Source organism: Thamnophis elegans, chromosome 14 (genome assembly GCF_009769535.1).
Source record: "Thamnophis elegans isolate rThaEle1 chromosome 14, rThaEle1.pri, whole genome shotgun sequence".
In the NCBI taxonomy this organism is placed as follows: domain Eukaryota; kingdom Metazoa; phylum Chordata; class Lepidosauria; order Squamata; family Colubridae; genus Thamnophis; species Thamnophis elegans.
This window is the reverse complement of record NC_045554.1, coordinates 47,749,490-47,767,797: the sequence shown is the minus strand read 5'-3', so window position 1 is coordinate 47,767,797 and position 18,308 is coordinate 47,749,490. Positions and strand designations below refer to the sequence as shown.

The 18,308-nt window shown below is 48.5% G+C and overlaps 1 protein-coding gene across 2 annotated transcripts; it reads left to right on the top strand.

Moving 5' to 3' along the window:
- LOC116517788 (F-box only protein 31-like) lies at positions 1-18,308 on the top strand. 2 transcript variants are annotated; one of them, XM_032230958.1, is made up of 10 exons: positions 1-340; positions 8,459-8,530; positions 9,519-9,605; positions 10,582-10,658; positions 12,058-12,225; positions 12,392-12,466; positions 13,085-13,194; positions 15,096-15,249; positions 16,279-16,622; positions 17,867-18,308. In XM_032230958.1, exons 1-10 carry the CDS (start codon positions 1-3, stop codon positions 18,087-18,089), a joined length of 1,650 nt encoding a protein of 549 aa, XP_032086849.1. In that variant the 3' UTR covers positions 18,090-18,308. The 2 variants fall into 2 exon arrangements, with proteins under 2 accessions (XP_032086849.1, XP_032086850.1); XM_032230959.1 differs by lacking the exon at positions 9,519-9,605.

Here is an 18,308-nt window from a genome sequence, read left to right as displayed (position 1 = left end):
ATGGCGGTGTGCGCGCGGCTGTGCGGGGTGGGCGCCGCGCGGGGCTGCCGCCGGCGGGGCTCGCAGCGCAAAGGGGCGGCGGGCGACAGCAGCGAGCCGGACACCGACCCCGAGGAAGGCGGCGAGGGCGCTGGCGAGGCGGCGGGGAAAGGAGAAGGGGCGGCGGCGGTGGCAGCGGCGGGCCGGGCGCCGCTCTCGCTGCTGGAGCTGCCGCCGGAGCTGCTGGTCCACATCTTCGGCTCCCTGCCCGGCACCGACTTGCCCAGCCTGGCGCTCGTCTGCGGCGCCTTCCGACGCATCCTCAGCACAGACACCATCTGGCGCCGGCGCTGCAAGGAAGGTCAGGCGGGGAGGGGGGGCGGCTGGGGAGGGGGCGTCCCTCGAGGGAGGGGGGGAGGGAGGGGAAGGGGCGGGGGGGGGACCCCCGGGCGGCCTCCGGAGAGAAGGATCCCCCAAGGGAGAGTCGCCTGGAGGCGTCGCTTGCAGAGCGCAGAAGGTCCCTGCCTTTTATTCTTCCTTTCTGAAATTATATCCCCCTTCTCTCCCCCCTCCCTTTATTTATATATGTGTATATATGTGTGTGTCTATATATATATATTTACCTATCTATCCTTCTCTCTCTCTCTTTACCTATCTCTTATTATCTATCTATCTATCTATCTATCTATCTATCTATCTATCTATCTATCTATCTGTCATCTCTCTTTATATCTATATTCTCTCTGTCTCTCTCTATCTCTCTTTATCTGTCTGTCTCTCTATTTTATCTATCTAATCTCTCTCTCTCATCTCTCCATCCATCCTTCTACCTTATCTCTGTCTTCTATCTATCTATCTATCTATCTATCTATCTATCTCTTTATCTCTCTCTCTCTCCTCTCCATCCATCCATCCTATCTCTCTCTCTCTCTTATCTATCTATCTATCTATCTATCTCTATCTATCTATCTATCTATCTATCTATCTATCTATCTATCTATCATCTCTCTTTACATCTCTATATTTTCTCTGTCTCTCTCTATCTCTCTTTATTTGTCTGTCTCTCTCTCTCTATTTTATCTAATCTCTCTCTCATCTCTTCATCCATCCATCTCTCTTATCTCTCTTATCTATCTATATCTATCTATCTTTCTCTCTTTACCTCTTATTATCCATCTCTGTCATCTCTCTTTATATCTCTATTATCTATCTATCTATCTATCTATCTATCTATCTATCTATCATCTATCTATCTTTATCTGTCTGACTGTCTCTCTATTTTACCTATCTTATCTCTCTCTCTCATCTCTCCATCCATCCTTCTACCTTATCTCTGTCTTATATCTATCTATCTATCTATCTATCTATCTATCTATCTATCTATCTATCTATCTATCTATCCATCTATCCATCTATCCATCTATCTATCTTTATCTCTCTCTCTCCTCTCCATCCATCCATATTCTCTATCTCTCTCTTATCTATCTATCTCTATCTATCTATCTATCTATCTATCTATCTATCTATCTATCTATCTTTACCTCTCATATCTCCATCCATTCATCTGTCTTTATCTCTCTCTCTCTCTCTCCATCCATCCATCCATCCATCCATCCATATCTCTATCTGTCTGTCTGTATATATCTGATTTATTTGCCGCCCATCCCTCTGCCAGGCAACTCTGCCAATCTACTACCCTTTCTTGTTCTTTGCTTTCAAAATTCTTCCCAGGCCAGGGTGGCAGAGAAGATCCTGTTCCCTGGACAGTGATCTAGTGATCTTTGCAAAGAAGCAGGGTGGGGGGAATCTCCCAACCAACCCCAGGAGGAAAGTCGCAAAAGGACAGGAACGGAGCAGCAGGGGACTTTCAGGGAGAGGCAGGCCGAGCAGAGTTGGGTAAAGGTTGCTTTGGATCAATTCTAGGAAGTAAACCGAGAAGTCTTCCCTTTCAGCCAGTTAGTAACCCGGTAGAAAGTAGCTGTGCGATTATAAGCCAGTGGCCAAAAATAATCAGACCTCTGACTCTATAAACTCCAAAATAACTCCACACTTATGGGTGGCAAGCAGTTCGCAGAGTATCTTGAACCTAATGATTGATTGAACTCGTTTTATGAATCCACCTAATCGGAAACAGTCACATTCTTCTCGCAGTGTGCTAATACACACACACACACACTACTACTACAATTAATCTTGGTAGGTCTTTAAGTGGTTAACCAAGTGGTTTAAAAAGAAGCCCACGATCCCTCTTTCTCTTGTACCTCCTTTTGGTACCCCAATTTTAGCCCCCTCTGAAGATTAATTGCCTCTTTCAAGAGCTGTAGTGGGGTAAATGTACACAAACGACACAACGAATCTGCAGCGAAGTGTGCACGTGTTAAAAAAAAAAACAGCGCATCCAGGTAGCTTGTAGATTTGTGCCCTGCCTCAGTGGTCCTGCTCAGGTTTAAGAGGCGGCGTGAAGGATGAGTGGATGACGGCCATGGGTGTCACTCTCCCACTGCCAAAGCGTAGATCCCAAGTCAGATTTCTTTTTTGGGGGGTGGGTGGGGGGAACCTTTTCCTTTCCTTTCGCAGCCCCTGCCCAGCCAGATCCTGCTCTCTCTCCTGCCCATTTTCTTGCTCTTCCCTTTTCAGCACTGCAGTTGGAGTGTTGCCCTTCGGCCCCTTAATGCAGCCCGTCCCTTCCCCTGCTTTCCCGGTGGCTGCGTCTACTGCCTGCAATGAAGTCATGCCTTTGGAGTTGCCAGAGAGAGGAGGTTGGGGGGCAGACGCCTGAGCACAGCTGTCTCTGCCCAAGGCAGAGCCTGGCAATGCGTGCAGGATGCCTGTGCCCGCGCTCTCTCCTCCTGGGGGCGGGCGGGTTGGGGGGGAGAGCTCTGTCTCGGGGTAGGGAAGATGATAGCACTGACTCATCCTCCTGGACCGGAGGAGGCCCAGAATTCTCTCCAAAGGGACTTCATTGAGCCTCAAATTGCATTAACCTTTCCGGCCTGAGATGATTGGGGCCAAGCACTATCTTAGTCCAGGGTGGTTATTACCAGGAAAACAAGATAAGAGACTATATATTTTTTTAAATTTTATTTAGGTAAATCAATTTCATATATACATTCACAATTATATGATCTCATAACTGTTATTAATAATATGTATTTATAACAATTTTTCCCTACAGTTGACAATATACTTGAAGATTGCTTTCTTACCATCCCATAGATCCATCTTATCTTACAACGGTCCTACTTCTTCTTCCCTCCCTCCCTCCCTCTTTCCTTCCCTCGTTTCTTCTCTCCTACTCTTCTTCCTTCCCTCCCTCCTTCCCCCTTCCCTCCTTCTCTCCTTCCCTCCTTCCTTCCTTCCCTCCTTCCTTTCTTCCTTCCCTCCTTTCTTCTCTCCTTCTCTCCTTCCTTTCCCCCTTCCTTTCCTTCTTCCTTCCCCCCTTCCTTCTCTCCTACATTCCCTCCTTCCTTCCCTCCTTTCTTCTCTCCTTCTCGATAAGAGACTATATATGGCAGTGGTGGCAAAATGTTTTTCTGCTCGGGTGGCAAAATAGCAATAGCAATAGTTAGACTTATATACCGCTTCATAGGGCTTTCAGCCCCTCTCTAAGCGGTTTACAGAGTCAGCATATCGCCCCCAACAACAATCCGGGTCCTCATTTCACCCACCTCGGAAGGATGGAAGGCTGAGTCAACCTTGAGCCGGTGAGATTTGAACAGCCGAACTGCAGAACTAGCAGTCAGCTGAAGTAGCCTGCAGTGCTGCATTTAACCACTGCGCCACCTCGGCACATGTGAGCCCAAGAGCACGCGTGTGCGTGCCCACACCCATAATGCAATGCCCTCCCCACCGGTGCATGTGCACATAACCCTCCCTCCCACGCTCCCCCCCCCCGCACACACACACGCACAGGCCTCACTGAAGCCTCCAGACCTCATGTGAGCCCGTTGGGCCATTTTTTCACCCTCCCCAGGCTTCAGGGAAAACCACCTAAATCCTGGGGAGGACAGAAAACTGGCCAACGGGCCTACAGGAAGTTTGGAAATGAACTTTCCACCATCCACAGGCTCCGGAATCTTCCTTGAAGCCTAGGGAGGGTGAAAACGGCCTCCCGCCGTCCTTCGGAAGGCTGAAAATCAGCTGGGCATCTCGCTGGAGCTGACAGGGCAATGCCTTACGTGCCCTCAGATATGGCTCTGGGTGCCACTTGTAGCAGGCGTGCCATAGGTTCCCCCATATTTGATCTTATGAAGGCTTTAGAACAGTGTTTCTCAACCTTGGCAACTTGAAGATGTCTGGACTTCAACTCCCAGAATTCCCCAGCCAGCGAATGCTGGCTGGGGAATTCTCGGAGTTGAAGTCCGGACATCTTCAAGTTGCCAAGGTTGAGAAACACTGCTTTAGAAGGCTTCTGTGGCAGCTCTTCCTTCTTTCTACAGCTCCATCCGATGGTCTGGACACAGAGTAAGACGTTGTTTTTGAGGTTCAGCTTCTTGAATGGCCAGGAATTCAATTGTCTAATCCAGGAGTGTCCAGATTTGGTACCTTTTTAAAGACTTGTGGACTTCAACTCCCAGAATTCCCCCAGCCAGCATGTTAAAATCCACTGGTCTTGAAGTTGAGGTTGGACACCCCTGGCCTAATCCTTTTTTTTTGGCAGATGGTTCTCTGAAGTTCTGGCGAGCCAGTTTTTCCTCTCTTGATCCCTCTCTCTCTCTCTAAGTAAAATCCAAACCTTAACATTGTAGTATATCCACTTCTGCGATCAGGTGTAATGGAGTTCGCTCTTCTTGTTTATTCTTTCTCAAGTTCACTATTTACCTTTCCTCCAGAAAGCAAAGAGACAACATTCCTCCCTCCCTCCCTCCCCACAGAATAAAGCTATAAGTTTATTAATTAAAGTGAGAAATAACCATTGGTCAAAAATCAACCTATACATGGTTGAATGGTGATTTAAACATTGACCAGCCTTGTAAAACTTTCTAACCTTTTAACCACACTGTCTCTCTTTTTAAAGCACACCTCTTCTAAATCTGGTCTTCTTAAAACGAGGCATCTCTTTTTTCCCCCCCTGTACAGTAATATATCTCTCGTGACCTCAAGACTGGACTACTGCAATGCGCTCTACATGGGGCAGCCCTTGAAGAGCATTCGGAGACTTCAGCTCGTCCAGAATGCAGCCGCGCGAGCGATTGTGGGTGCACCTCGGTACACCCACGTAACACCTATCCTCCGCAAGCTGCACTGGTTACCGATCGGTCTCCGGATACGCTTCAAGGTGCTAGTCGTCACTTATAAAGCCCTTCATGGTATTGGACCTGGGTACTTGAGAGACCGCCTGCTGCCAATTACCTCCCACAGACCCATTAGATCACACAGGGTCGGCCTCCTCCGGGTTCCGTCTACCGGCCAATGTCATCTGGCTATTACCCGGGGGAGGGCCTTCTCTGTGGCAGCTCCGGCCCTTTGGAACGAACTCCCCGCGGAGATTCGGACCCTCACCTCTCTCCAGGCCTTCCGAAAAGCCGTCAAAACCTGGCTGTGTCGGCAGGCCTGTGGTTGATGAGTTTCCCTTCCCCTCTCGACTTGTGTGGCTGTTGGCTATTTTAAATCCTGTCTTGTACTTTTGTGTTCCCTTTCCCCCTTTGAGTTGTTTGCCGCCCTGAGTCCCGCAAGGAATAGGGTGGCATATAAATAAAACGAAACCTAAATCTTTGGGAAACCAATCCATTTTGTTTATAGACCCTGGCTGTGGTTCAGAGCCTGTTGGAGCAAACAGCAGGCAAAAAAAAAAAAACACTGTCACAAGCCAAATACTAGTTATGTAATTTGCTTCCTGAACCTTCTGCTTTGGGTTCCTATCTTATTTTGATATAGCAGCTTTCAGCTCCGTGGCTCGACAAGGTGCTACCGCTTGATAAGGTAGCCTGTCCTATCCTGAGACTGATGGGGGTCCTTCTCTTTTTCCCCCCACCCCTTTTCTGAAGTACGTTCGGAGGGCGCGGAGGCAGGCTTTCTAGCACAGCCGCAAAAATCAGGAGGGGCCCGGTAGCAGCATCTTTTCCGACGAAGATTTCATTAAAAGGCAAAATGTTTCCCTGAGCTGCAGCTCTGACGCGTGGAATTGCTAAACCGGTGGCAGATTTAAATTGGGGCGAAGTGGGGAGAAGAGGAAGTAAGAGAGGTTGGGTGTGCAGAGGCAAGGGAATGTGTAAGACAGATCATTAGTTTTAGGGCTCAAGAGAGAGCGACTGGTGGAAAGTCAGCCAGGCAGCTTCTGTGCTTCCTGGAAAACTGGAATTGGGGTCTCTCTTCTAGCCCAGCACCTTAATTATTAAACAAACATTTTAAAACTACTGGCTCTCTATTTGGGGGTGTATTTAAGGGAAGCAGCATCCTCGGGATGTAGAAAGGACCCTGAGTTTATTTAACTCTGTAGAAACACTGCAAGGAAGCCGGTAACTCTGGAACGATGAGAAATGAAGTCTTTTATCACAGAGCTTTTCTTGCTTCAGCACGATGAATGTTTGAATGTTTATTTTATTTATATGCTGCCCTTTTCCCCGAAGGGGACTCAGGGCGGCTCAAAACTCAAACCAGGGAAGGGGGATACAAACAAAAATTAAAAACGACACAAAACAATACATAATTTAAAACACACAACAGTCATACCATTTGAGACGGGGGCAACAGCTCTTTAGCCCCAGGCCTGTTGGAACAGCCAGGTTTTAAGGGCTTTGCGGAAGGCCTGGAGGGTGGTGAGGGTTCGAATCTCCACGGGGAGTTCGTTCCAGAGGGCCGGAGCAGCCACAGAGAAGGCTCTCCTCCGGGTAGTCGCCAGTCGACACTGGCCGGCGGATGGGATTCGGAGGAGGCCTAATCTGTGGGATCTGATCGGTCTATTGGAGGTAATTGGCAGGTAATTGAGATTCATCCAACACAGGCTGGCTACCAGTCACGGCGGCGCCATTTTTGCCAACCGGCTCCAGATTTCTTGGTTTGTGTGCTACGATCTCCGTGCCGTTGTCAACCCCAATAGATTTCGCCTTTAGTCTTCGGAATAAATAGCCTTTTCTCTCTCTCTCTCTCTCTCATATGACTTTGTGGGCCCAGAGGTTGCAATGGGGCTATAAATAGATACCCATGACTGCTGCATGGACTGAATTAGCAAATTACCCTCCTGCTTTTATTATTTTGATGAACCCTCTTATTTTCTTTCTCAATGTTAGCCAGCCTGGTCTTTGCCTTTCGTAACTGCTGGGAAGCCGTCGGGTCTTTCTACCAATCTGAATGTTAAGAGCGTCCCAGGGAACCAGCAACAGACAAATAAATAATGTGCAATATCATGTTGCCTTTAGAAAGTTTTTTTTGGGGGTGGTGGTGGAGGTGTTTGAGGAGAGCAGCCAGTATTGTTTCAGGCTGCAATCCAGCAATCTGCTTTCTCCTTTGTGCACGGACATTGGCACATGCTTCCCACCTCTCCAACAACACTGCCTGGGAAATATCATGGGGATATGATCTCAGCCCATGCGCAGAGTACTGGGTTCGGGATTTGGCGAGGTTGCAGCTGTTTTATTCCCCCAAACGCAAGCTTTAATTTAGGCTGTCAGATGAAGAGGTCTGTCTTTACTCTTAACAGCTATCTCCTCTTCCCTCCTCCTCCTCTTCCTCCCAGCTTCACGTTGTCTTGTTTGCTGCCTCGCCCAGTTCCTGCGAAAGTGACAGCAAGATAAGCCACTCCAGTTCATGCCAGTAAATATTAGTAGAGAATTTCCAGAGCTTATACAGTCAATAAATCTTGGGATATTTCTCCTTATGAATATTCACCCTTTGTTGCTGGGACCTGAGATTCCGCATCTAGATTGCGAAATGTGAGAAAAAGGCCCCAAAGTTATATATATATTTCCCTCTGCATTCACTTTTTAGAGCATCCTAAATAATTAATTCCTCTGGTGAATTTGCAGTGGGGAGAGGTTGTTTTTTAATCTCCTCCTCCTCCACTTTCATCTTTCTCTTCCTTGCATTATATCAGATGGACCAGAGGGTGTTTTTTTCTTTCTTGTAACATCATAACAGCTTTTCGAGCGTGTTTCCTGATTGTTATCATGGATTCCTAGGACAAGCTTTTGAAATTGTAGGAGGTTTTCTTCACTGGCAGGAGCTTCCAAGGGACGAGCCTTCCCCGTTGGCTTTTCTCCTGGGGAAATACCTAAATGTGAGGTTGGCTTGTGAGTACGGAAGTGGAGATTAAAGTGGCCTCAGTGTGAAAAGTAAACTGGAATGGCAAACAGGAGGTACACAACAGTGGTGTCGGAGGCTGTCTCTCCGTGGGGCTGGTCCAAGGTTAAAACTTACACGGGCTTTAAGTGGAGGTCAGGAGGCTCCATTGGAACACAGGGTTCCTTTGGAAAGCAGGTGGAATGGCATCAGAGCACAACTTAATCCTCGGTGACACTTTTTCCCCTCCCTTGAATTTCAGAATATGGCGTCTGCGAGAACCTGCGGAAGTTGGAGATCACCGGCGTATCTTGTCGAGATGTATATGCCAAGCGTAAGTCCTAAGCTTCTGGTTTTTTGTTTTTTTTTAAAGTTTACTTTATTGCCATTGCCCCTCGTACAACGGAATTAAATGCCATCTTCAGTGTACATTAGGCATAAAAAATAAAAACACGCATCATCCTTCACCTTCTTTACCATTGAATTGAAAACCCCTGATATTGCGTTCATATTGCACTATACAGTAGAATTCAGTATAGTTCCTCTAGAAAGAATGTTGTTATGGCTACATAGCATCTAACTCCGTACAATCCTCTCTCCCATTTTCCCACCATAGAAAAGGCATAGCAGAATAATAGAAAGTGTGGCAGGCCAAAGATCCAAAAGAAAAGATGGCTGCAGGCCTGACACCTTGACTTATGACCACAAGTGACTCCAAAATTTCTTTTGCTAAGCGGGACTGTTGCTAAGTGAATTTGTGCTCCGCTTTATCAACTTTCTCGCCACAGTTGTTAAGTGAATCCCTGCAGTTGTTAGGTTAGTAACGGGGTTGTTAAGTGAATCTAAATGTGAACCGGTTGCCAAGTATCTGAGTTTTGATCATGTGACCATGGGAATGTTGCAACGGTCGTAAGTGTAAGGAACGGTCATAAGTCACCTTTTTTCACTGCTGTTGTAACTTTGGTCACTAAATGAACTGTTTCGAATCAAGGACTGTTTGTATACATGCACGACCCTAAATCAGTATTCCTTTAATGATGGCTTGTTGAATAAACCACAATGGTCTGATTGACTCGTACAACGTGACGGTAACTTGCCCTTTCAGATCAAACCGCTACCCTACTTCGCCTTCGCCCTTTCTTAAGACCCTTAAGCGCTTTGCCCACCGCCATCGATGTAGCTAAACACACCCAAAGGAGGCGGAAGGTTCTAAATTTTGTAGGCCCAAATTGTTTCAGAGCAAAGGATCCTAACTTTGACGTGACCGTTGCGATCGATGGCGGTGAGCGGCATTTTCACCGTCCCCTGCTGTGTCTGCTCAGGTATTAACCCGCGAGTGAAGTCGGGACGTTTTATGAAACTCCTTCCTGACTACGAGCACATGGAATACAGGGATGTTTACGCCCGCCGTATGTACCTCCCACTGACCACTGGTTTCTGTGCCGTGAACGCATGCAGTGTGCTTGCCTAACCATGGAACTAGCAAAAGTTAACCAGTTAGAACCCTGGCCTTGGCACCTCTGAGGCGTTATGGCCTTTAACTCCTAGTTAGTTAACTTAACTCAGTGTTTCTCAACCTAGGCAACTTGAAGATGTCTGGACTTCAACTCCCAGAATTCCCCAGCCAGCATTCGCTGGCTGGGGAATTCTGGGAGTTGAAGTCCGGACATCTTCAAGTTGCCAAGGTTGAGAAACACTAGTTAACTCCACTTCTGTGGGAGTGGCTTGGGGAGAGGGGGGGGGACTCTTGTGGCTGGGTGGGCAGTGCCCCACTTTTTAAAGCATTTTCCCCCCACTGGTTCGGGCGAATAGGCAAGAAATACATGCTTTAAAAAGTGAAAAAAAGAGCTTTCCGCTATCACATAGTTAGCTGTGAGCCGCGCGATCATCAGACGTCGTCCCCCCGTCCCCCCCCCCCCCCGCTTTGTAAAGCATTTCCCCCCTGCCTATTCGCCTGAACCAGCAGGGGAAAATAATGCTTTAAAAAGCTGACGGGACGATTGCAGAGCTGCGCGATCCCTCGGAAGCTTTTTTTTTTAACTACCAGTTTGCAAAACCAACAACAATTGTCCCTACTGGTTCGGCCGAAGTGGGCTGAAGTGGGAGGATTTCACCCCTGGTCCGTATGGACGAAGGAAGCAGAATGCGCTGTTCCTGTCCCTCCCAGAACTTGTACTTAGTTCTGCTAAGAGCCGAGGTGGCGCAGTGGTTAGGGTGCAGTACTGCAGACCACTTCAGCTGACTGCTATCTGCAGTTCGGCAGTTCTAATCTCACCGGCTCAAGGTTGACTCAGCGGTATATAAGTCTAACTGTGACTAACTGCTATTGCTACCGAGGAATTCCTTTTCCGTCATACCTGATTCCTTGTTTCTCTCTTTCCTTAGTGCTTCACCAGTACCGGCATATCTTAGGTCTCTGGCAACCAGACATTGGACCCTATGGGGGCCTCCTAAATGTGGTGGTAAGTCCAGAAGCTTCAGGAATAGGTAGCCACTGTGCTTTCCTCCTCTGCTTTTCTCTGGGGATAAGATTATTATTTTTTTCTTTTTCTCGTCCTGGAAGGAATTCATGGTTCGGCCAAGGCCTGAGCATGGTGTATCTGAAGAAGGACATTCTCCAATCAATCAGAATAGGGCTGGAAGAGTTTAAAGTTTAATAACATTTGTATGCCGCCCAATCCCGTAGGACTCCGGGCGGCTAACAATACAAATAAATTCAAAAAGAAGAGAAGGAAAGAAAAGATAGATTTAAAAACACACCATGCACTCCGTTCTAAGTGGTGCTGGACCGTATTTTGGGGTCAACAGCCCCAGGCCTGCTGGAACAGCCAGGTGTTAGTGGCTTTACGGAAGGCCGAGAGAGTGGGAAGGGTCCGGATCTCTGCGGGGAGATCATTCTACAGGGCCGGGGCAGCTACAGAGAAAGACCTCCCCCAAGTAGTCGCCAACCGGCATTGCCCAGTTGACGGTACCCGAAGGGGCCTTGGGAGGGGGAGGGTCTCCTAGTCCACCCCCCTGCTCAAGCAGGAGACCCTGCAGCATTCCAGGCAGGTGGCTGCCTACTTAAACAGGTGGTTTCTCCCGCGGTGATGAAAGGCAGTTTTCCTGTAGGGCTCTCTTGGGACGGATCCTTGTTCCCCTGTCTTCATTTCTGCTTCCAGTTTTGGGAGCCTTCCACTTCTGGAGGCATTTTTGGGCAGCACAAATGTTCTCTGGAGCTTAAAACACTTGGGAAGGTTTTGGAAGGGGGGGGGGGTGAGCTGGGAAGGAGAGTCATTTTGCAGGGAGAACCGAGGGGACGAAAGCGATTAAAAACTGGGGAAACTACAGCAAAGGGAGCTGAGCAGGAAGGCAGGGATCCAGCCGAAGTGGTAGCTGGGCCTGGATATAGGCCTTGGGGCAAAGCTACCACTCCAGTGGGCTTGGAGGCCCTTCCCTATAGTCAGTCTTCCCAGGTAGACCACACCTGGTGAGACGCCTTCTACTTGATCGCAAGGCTACATTGACATATTCTTGAGCAGCGTTTTTCAACCTTGGCAACTTGGAGATGTCCGGACTTCAACTCCCAGAATTCCCCAGCCAGCTGGCTGGGGAATTCTGGGAGTTGAAGTCCAGACATCTTCAAGTTGCCATGGTTGAGAAACACTCTTCTTGAGAGTTTGAAAGTAGAAATCTCCCACCGTTTCCTTTCTGGTCTTGAGAAATGAAGGAGGGTCCCTTGTGTCTGAGCCCCTTCCTCTGTCTCTTACGCAGCTGCAGGCTGTAACTTCCCTGACCTCATCCGTCTGCAGGCAGCATCTCTTTCCCCCTTAATTCTCGGGGTCTTTCTCACCCACCACTACCCTCTCTTGCCCTTGGCAGGTTGACGGCTTCTTCATCATTGGTTGGATGTACCTGACCCCGCATGACCCTCACGTGGACGGCCCCATGCGCTTCAAGCCCCTCTTCAGAGTTCACCTCATGGAGAGGCAGAGCGCCACCGTTGAGTGCATGTATGGGCACAAGGGACCCCACAGTGGGCATATCCAGGTGAGGCCCTCCCCCTCCCTCTTCTCCCTCTCCCATGGAAGGAAGGAGAAGTGCACCGTCCCCACGAGACCTCTGTTCAGGGGCCCCAGGTTCTTCATCCAGGCAGGGGGCTCCATTTCCAAACTGGGCTTCTGGCTTCTAACCTCCCTTTCTCCAAAACGGGTAGATTGTGAAGAAGGACGAGTTTTCGACCAAGTGCAACCAGACAGATCACCATCGTATGCCAGGAGGGAGACAAGAGGTGAGCTGGGCCTCAGTAAACCCCCTCCCGCACCCAAATAAAGCCACCTAATTTGGCATCCTCCAAATAATGGTGGCTTTTATTCACCCAACCTCCGGCTGGTTTTCTGAACGACTCCCTAAGTGGTGATCTCGTCAGGGTTCCAAATAGAATCGAAAATTAAATCAGAGTCCAAGGCAAAGTATTGCTCAAAGTTCCAATTTATTAAGAGAGCCGTGTTGGCACATCTGGGAAAACCCGAATCTGAAAACTTCCTGGTTTTCCCCACCCAGTTGAAAGTTCAAGATCTTGCCCCCACACCCACAAGTCTATCACAGGGTCCAATCTCCCACTGCCATGCTGGCAGCTTCCACCCATCCAGTTCCGGTCAGGTGCAGAGACAAAGGATGACCTTGGCTTTCTAGAAAGAATGTTGTTATGGCTACATAGCATCTAACTCCATACAGTCCTTTCTCCCATTTTCCCACCATAGCAGAATAATAGAAAGTGTGGCAGGCCAAAGATCCAAAAGAAAAGATGGCTACAGGCCTGGCAGGTCTTAGTGGGAGGTGCAACAGGATCAGAGGGGCTTATATCCAACCTGTGGGCCTCACTTTCTCCTCCCGGCTGTTTCTGCAGGAATTCCGGACGTGGCTACGAGAAGAATGGGGCCGGACGCTGGAGGACATTTTCCATGAACATATGCAGGAGCTCATCTTGATGAAGTTCATCTACACAAGCCAATACGAGTAGGTGGAAAGGGGGCCATCTGGTTTCTTCCCTCAAGGAGCCCTGGTGGCCCAGTGGTTAAAATGCAGTGTTCATGCAGGGCTAACTCACTGCTCACAGCCTGGAGTTCGATTCTGAGCAGCTTTAAGGTTGGCTCAGCCTCCCTTTACCCGAGGTGGGTAAAATGGGGACCCAGATTGTTGGAGGCAAGAGGCTGACTGTGTAAACCGCTTAGAGTCGGGGTCACCAAATGTGAAGTAACCATCCTCTGCTACCAAATGTGATGTTCCCGTGGTTCGTCCATGAGGCCAATGTGGAGAAAAGACACGGACACGAGCTTTCTCGGGATGGAGCGACCCAGATTGGGGGTCTGGGAGCCCCTTTTATTGAGATAGGACAAAGGCAGGAGAAGCAATCAGCAATCAGCATGTGATTTAAGACAGCCTGTCAAACTACAATTGCTAATCTACTGCTCAGGGAAGTTCTGTCTATATATGGTCAAATCCTGGGCATCGTTGGGTAAGGCACATCTAGAGTGAACTATCAGGATATTATGGAGTACTATCAGGATGTTATGGAGTACTATCAGGATGTTATGTTCTTTAGCAGTTTGTTTTCTTTCCTGTGTGGTTCAGCGTGGCTATGCATGCCCTGTTATGCACTGGGCCATGGGTGACCGCTACGCCTACACAAGGAGTTATATTACAACATTAGAGAGAGCCTTAAAAGCACTATGAAGCGGTATATAAATAAGTGCTATTACTAAACACAGTCAAGGGACAGTTTCAAGGTGCTAATTTAGGAATGTCGATGGAGATTCTCAGCCGTCCAGGTCTTGGTTGCCCCAAAGGTGCTTTTTTTCCAGAGGCAAATGGACTTTCTGTTTTTTCTTTGAAGATGTTTCACTTCTCATCCAGAAGCTTCTTCAGCTCTTCTTGGATGAAGTGAAACGGTTTCAACGAACGAGAAAGTCCAGTTGCCTCTTGAAAAAACACCTTTGGGAGAGAGCTAGTCTGTTGTACTAGCAGCCTTGTGTCCCTAGGGGGAATCCGTATCCTCTTCTCCCCCACCTCCCTCCAGTTATTTTAGTCTCCTTCTAATTTGGGGGATTTCTATAAAGCTTCCCAGTTTAACCCACCTAGTTGAAAGTTTACGTTCTTGCCCCCACACCCACAAGTCCATCCCATCGTCCAATCTCCCACTGCCATGCTGGCAGCTTCCACCCATCCAGTTCCGGCCAGGTGCAGAGGTGCAAAGACAAAGGATGATGACCTTGGCTTTCTAGAAAGAATGTTGTTATGGCTACATATCATCTAACTCCATACAATCCCCCCCTCCCATTTTCCCACCATAGAAAATGCATAGTAGAATAACAGAAAGTGTGGCAGGCCAGAGATCCAGAAGGAAAGATGGCTCCAGGCCTGACACCTGGGGAAACTCTTCAGGGCTCATCCGAGAGCTCTCCTCCCTTTCCTTACCCCAGCTCTCTCCTCCTCCCCCTAAGCTACTGCCCTCCCCAAGGCCCTCTAGAAATCCTGGACTGCAGCTCCCATATTTCCCCACTCGTGGCTACCTAGGAAGCATCAGGTGAAGGAGAACCACCCTTAAGTTGAGGGATGCAGCCTTTCTGGTTCTCAGGGAATTTAAGCCCAGCAGACGAGAATTTTCTCCTCATATTTTAATCATCAGTTTCCCTTTTGTTCCCTAGTTTGCTTTACCTGTCTGACTAAAGGCCTAGAAACTTTAATTTGGGACACCTTTATTTTAAATGATAAAAACTCACACCACAATATCTGGTTTAGAATCACTGCACCTAGATTTGATGAACGAGAATAAATACATGAATTGATAAAGGGGAAGGTGAATTGTTCCAACCAGCCCTCTCTGCGTTGGTCATCCTGGTCTGCTTTTTCTGTTCCAGCAACTGCTTAACATACCGGCGCATTTACCTCCCTCCGCGCAGCCCGGAGTATCTGATCCAGCCAGGCCTTTTCAAAGGGACCTATGGGAGCCATGGCCTTGAAATCGTCATGCTCAGCTTCCATGGGAAAAAGGCCAAGGGCACCAAAATCACGGTGAGCACCGAGGGGACGGCCTCACAGAGTCCTAGGCCAGGGGGTCCCCAAACTTGGCAACTTTTAAGACTTATGGAATTCTCCAGCCGGCTATGCTGACCATTTGCCTATAAGATCCACAGATTTTCAGCCTTCAAGGCAGACCGGATGAGGCAACCCAAGTCATGTAGCCTAATATTACTTTCATTATAAGATTTTAGTGTTGCTGTTTTGCAATGGTCGTAAAGCAAACACGATAGCCATAAAGCGAACACAGCCGTTGTTAAGCGGACCAGTGGTTTGCTACAGGGACACGGTTTTGAGTACTGGTTTCCAGCAAAACCACCGTAAAATGCAGCTATGGGTCACTGCGAAAGGCCATGTTGCCGAGTGTTTGAAGTTGGCGGAGAAGACCCGGCTGTCAGAACTTTGAATCTGGGCCAAAAGTCTCCTTTTCCAGGTGAGCTGTAACTTCAAGGTCACCAAGTGACCAGTCGTAAGTCGAGAACTAAGATCGCACAGGGTGGGCCTTCTCCAGGTGCCGTCAGCCAGACAATGTCGGCTGGCAACTACCTGGGGGAGGGCCTTCTCTGTAGCCGCTCCGACCCTATGGAACAAACTACCCCCAGAGATCCGGACCCTGCCCACTCTCATGGCCTTCCGAAAGGCTATCAAAACCTGGCTATTCCTGCAGGCCTGGGGCTGTTGACCTCTTGACCGACGTCCAGCCCTGCTTACACTGGGTGCATGATGTGTTTTTTTAATCTGTTTTCCTCCGTTTTTTAACTTTTTACTTTTTTAAAATTTATTTTCTGTAAGCCGCCCGGAGTCCTTTGGGATTGGGCGGCCTATGAATTTATTAAATCAAATCAAATCAACTACCTGTGGAGTGGTTCAAGACGAGGGATGGGGAGAAGCAGAAGGTCTCTGGGAGGAAGCTACCTGAGCGGGAGCTTCTAGGAGAATTGCAAGGAGAGAGGTGGACCAAGACCCGCCCGGCCACTTCTGCAAATACAAAGCTTGACACCTGCTCCTCTCTCGGATCTCCAGGGCGATCCCAACATCCCAGCCGGCCAGCAGACGGTCGAGATCGACCTTGCCCATCCCATCCAGCTGCCTGACATTGAAAACCTGAGCAACTTCAGCGAGCTCTCCCGGATCGTGCTGGAGGTGCGGGAACAGGTGCGGCGGGAGCAGCAGCAGCAGGAAGAAGGCTCGGCGGAGGAGGCGGGGCCGGAAGCCGCAGGCCAGCAGGAGGAGGAGGACGGGGCTGGATCGGAGGCAGCGGGAGAAGGAGCAGCCGCCTCTGTCTCCCCACCTGAGCCCTGCCCCTTCGTCCTGCCTGGCGGGATCGCCTCCCGAAACGAGGATTATCCCCGCACCTGCAGAGCATGGTAATGTTAAAGGCTGGGGGAGAAGGGGAGGGGGATTCCCATGAATAATGTTGATATTGAGTGAGAGTCCTTTAAATTCCTGCCCCTGCCAGGAACTCGTAATCTGAGATAACCCAGGAGCAAAATACAGTAAACAGAGGTTTGTCTTTCAAACAGTGGTTTATCTACAAGGAATATATACATACACATACTAGGCAAAGTTAGGCAATCAATCATCAGCAATAGCACAGAAGCACCCACTGAGAAAGAAACAGAGATGCCCTCACAGGGCCTCTCTTGTATATGCAGCCTCTTAAAGTCGTATCAGCCAAAAAAAAAACCTTGCTGACTCCTCATTGCATCATCATTCCAATTTTACAGCCTTAAAGCAGCTGTTCAGCTCTTAAATCGTTACCTTAAGACATTTTGTTTTTCTGTCTCAAAACTGGAAGCAAAGCTTCAGAATCCCACTTTGCAGAACTAACCGCTGACCGCATCAATATTTTGATTTAGTAATGCAAATTGGGAGGAGGGATTTATACCGCTTTGGAAACGGAGGATCAAAACAAATTGGTGATTAACGTGTTTCTCAACCATCCTGGTGCTGTCCCAAAGATGCTTTTCAAAAGGCAATTGAACTTTCTTGTTTTATTTTTTCTCCCTTGAAAACATTTTGCTTCTTGTCCAAAAAGCATCTCCAGTTCCGTTCAGAAGCTTCTTGGATGAGAAGCGAAATGTTTTCAAATAAAGTTTTTTTTCTCCTCTGTCAGATTCATTCACAAATATACATTCTTAAAGTTGCTTTTAACATTTATTTATTCATCATTAATCTTTATCGTTATTTTCTTACAAATATATATGGGTCACTTTCTTGCCACCCAATGCCTACATCTTATTCTGCAACAACCTTGCTCCTTCTATCTTCTCAACCTCCCTTCTCTGCCTTCTTCTTTCCTCCTCTTCTTCCCCCTTTCTTCTTCCCTTCTCTGAAAACGAGATGTTTTCAAAGGGAACCCCCCCCCCCCAAGAAAATCCAGTTGCCTTTTGGAAAAAGCAAAAAGAAAGTTATTGGGAAAGTCTCTGCTTCTTCTATCTCAGTGGTCTCCAACCTTGGCAACTTTAAGACTTGTGGACTTCAACTCCCAGAACTCTGGGAGTTGAAGTCCACAGGTCTTAAACTTGCCAAGCTTGGAGACCACTGTTCTTATCTGAATGGGACGTGGGAAACGCTCACGCTGTCTTTATTTCCCTTCCGCCTCTGGCAGCTTCTATGGGACGGGCCTCATCGCCGGACACGGCTTCACCAGTCCCGAACGAACCCCCGGCGTTTTCGTCTTGTTTGACGATGACCGTTTCGGCTTCATCTGGTTAGAGCTGCAGTCGTTCAGCCTCTACAGCCGGATCAAAGTCTCCTTCCAGAACGCCGAGGCGCCTTCGCCGGAAGCTTTTGACGAGATGCTGAAGAACATTCAGTTACTGACCTCATGATGGTGGCCATCCAGGAACCTGAGGAAGGAAGGATCCCCTTCACCCCACGGCGGGGGTCTGGGTGCCCGACCTCGGCGTGAGAGGCCACGGCGTCCTTCTCTATCCGGCCTTTTTATCAAATTGTATCCTATCTCCTCCTCCTCTGTGCGCTAATGTTCCTTCCCCAATACGTGATGTATAGTTTGTAATATAGCTTTATTATATTGGGAGGGCAGCTTG

What these genes read in the sequence shown, in the direction of transcription:
- LOC116517788 (XM_032230958.1), top strand. Translation starts at nt 1, where the DNA reads ATGGCGGTGTGCGCGCGGCTGTGCGGGGTGGGCGCCGCGCGGGGCTGC. An exon ending in CCCACAGTGGGCATATCCAG is followed by an intron (nt 12,226 to 12,391) that starts GTGAGGCCCTCC and finishes CAAAACGGGTAG; the next exon opens with ATTGTGAAGAAGGACGAGTT. An exon ending in CCAAGGGCACCAAAATCACG is followed by an intron (nt 15,250 to 16,278) that starts GTGAGCACCGAG and finishes TCGGATCTCCAG; the next exon opens with GGCGATCCCAACATCCCAGC.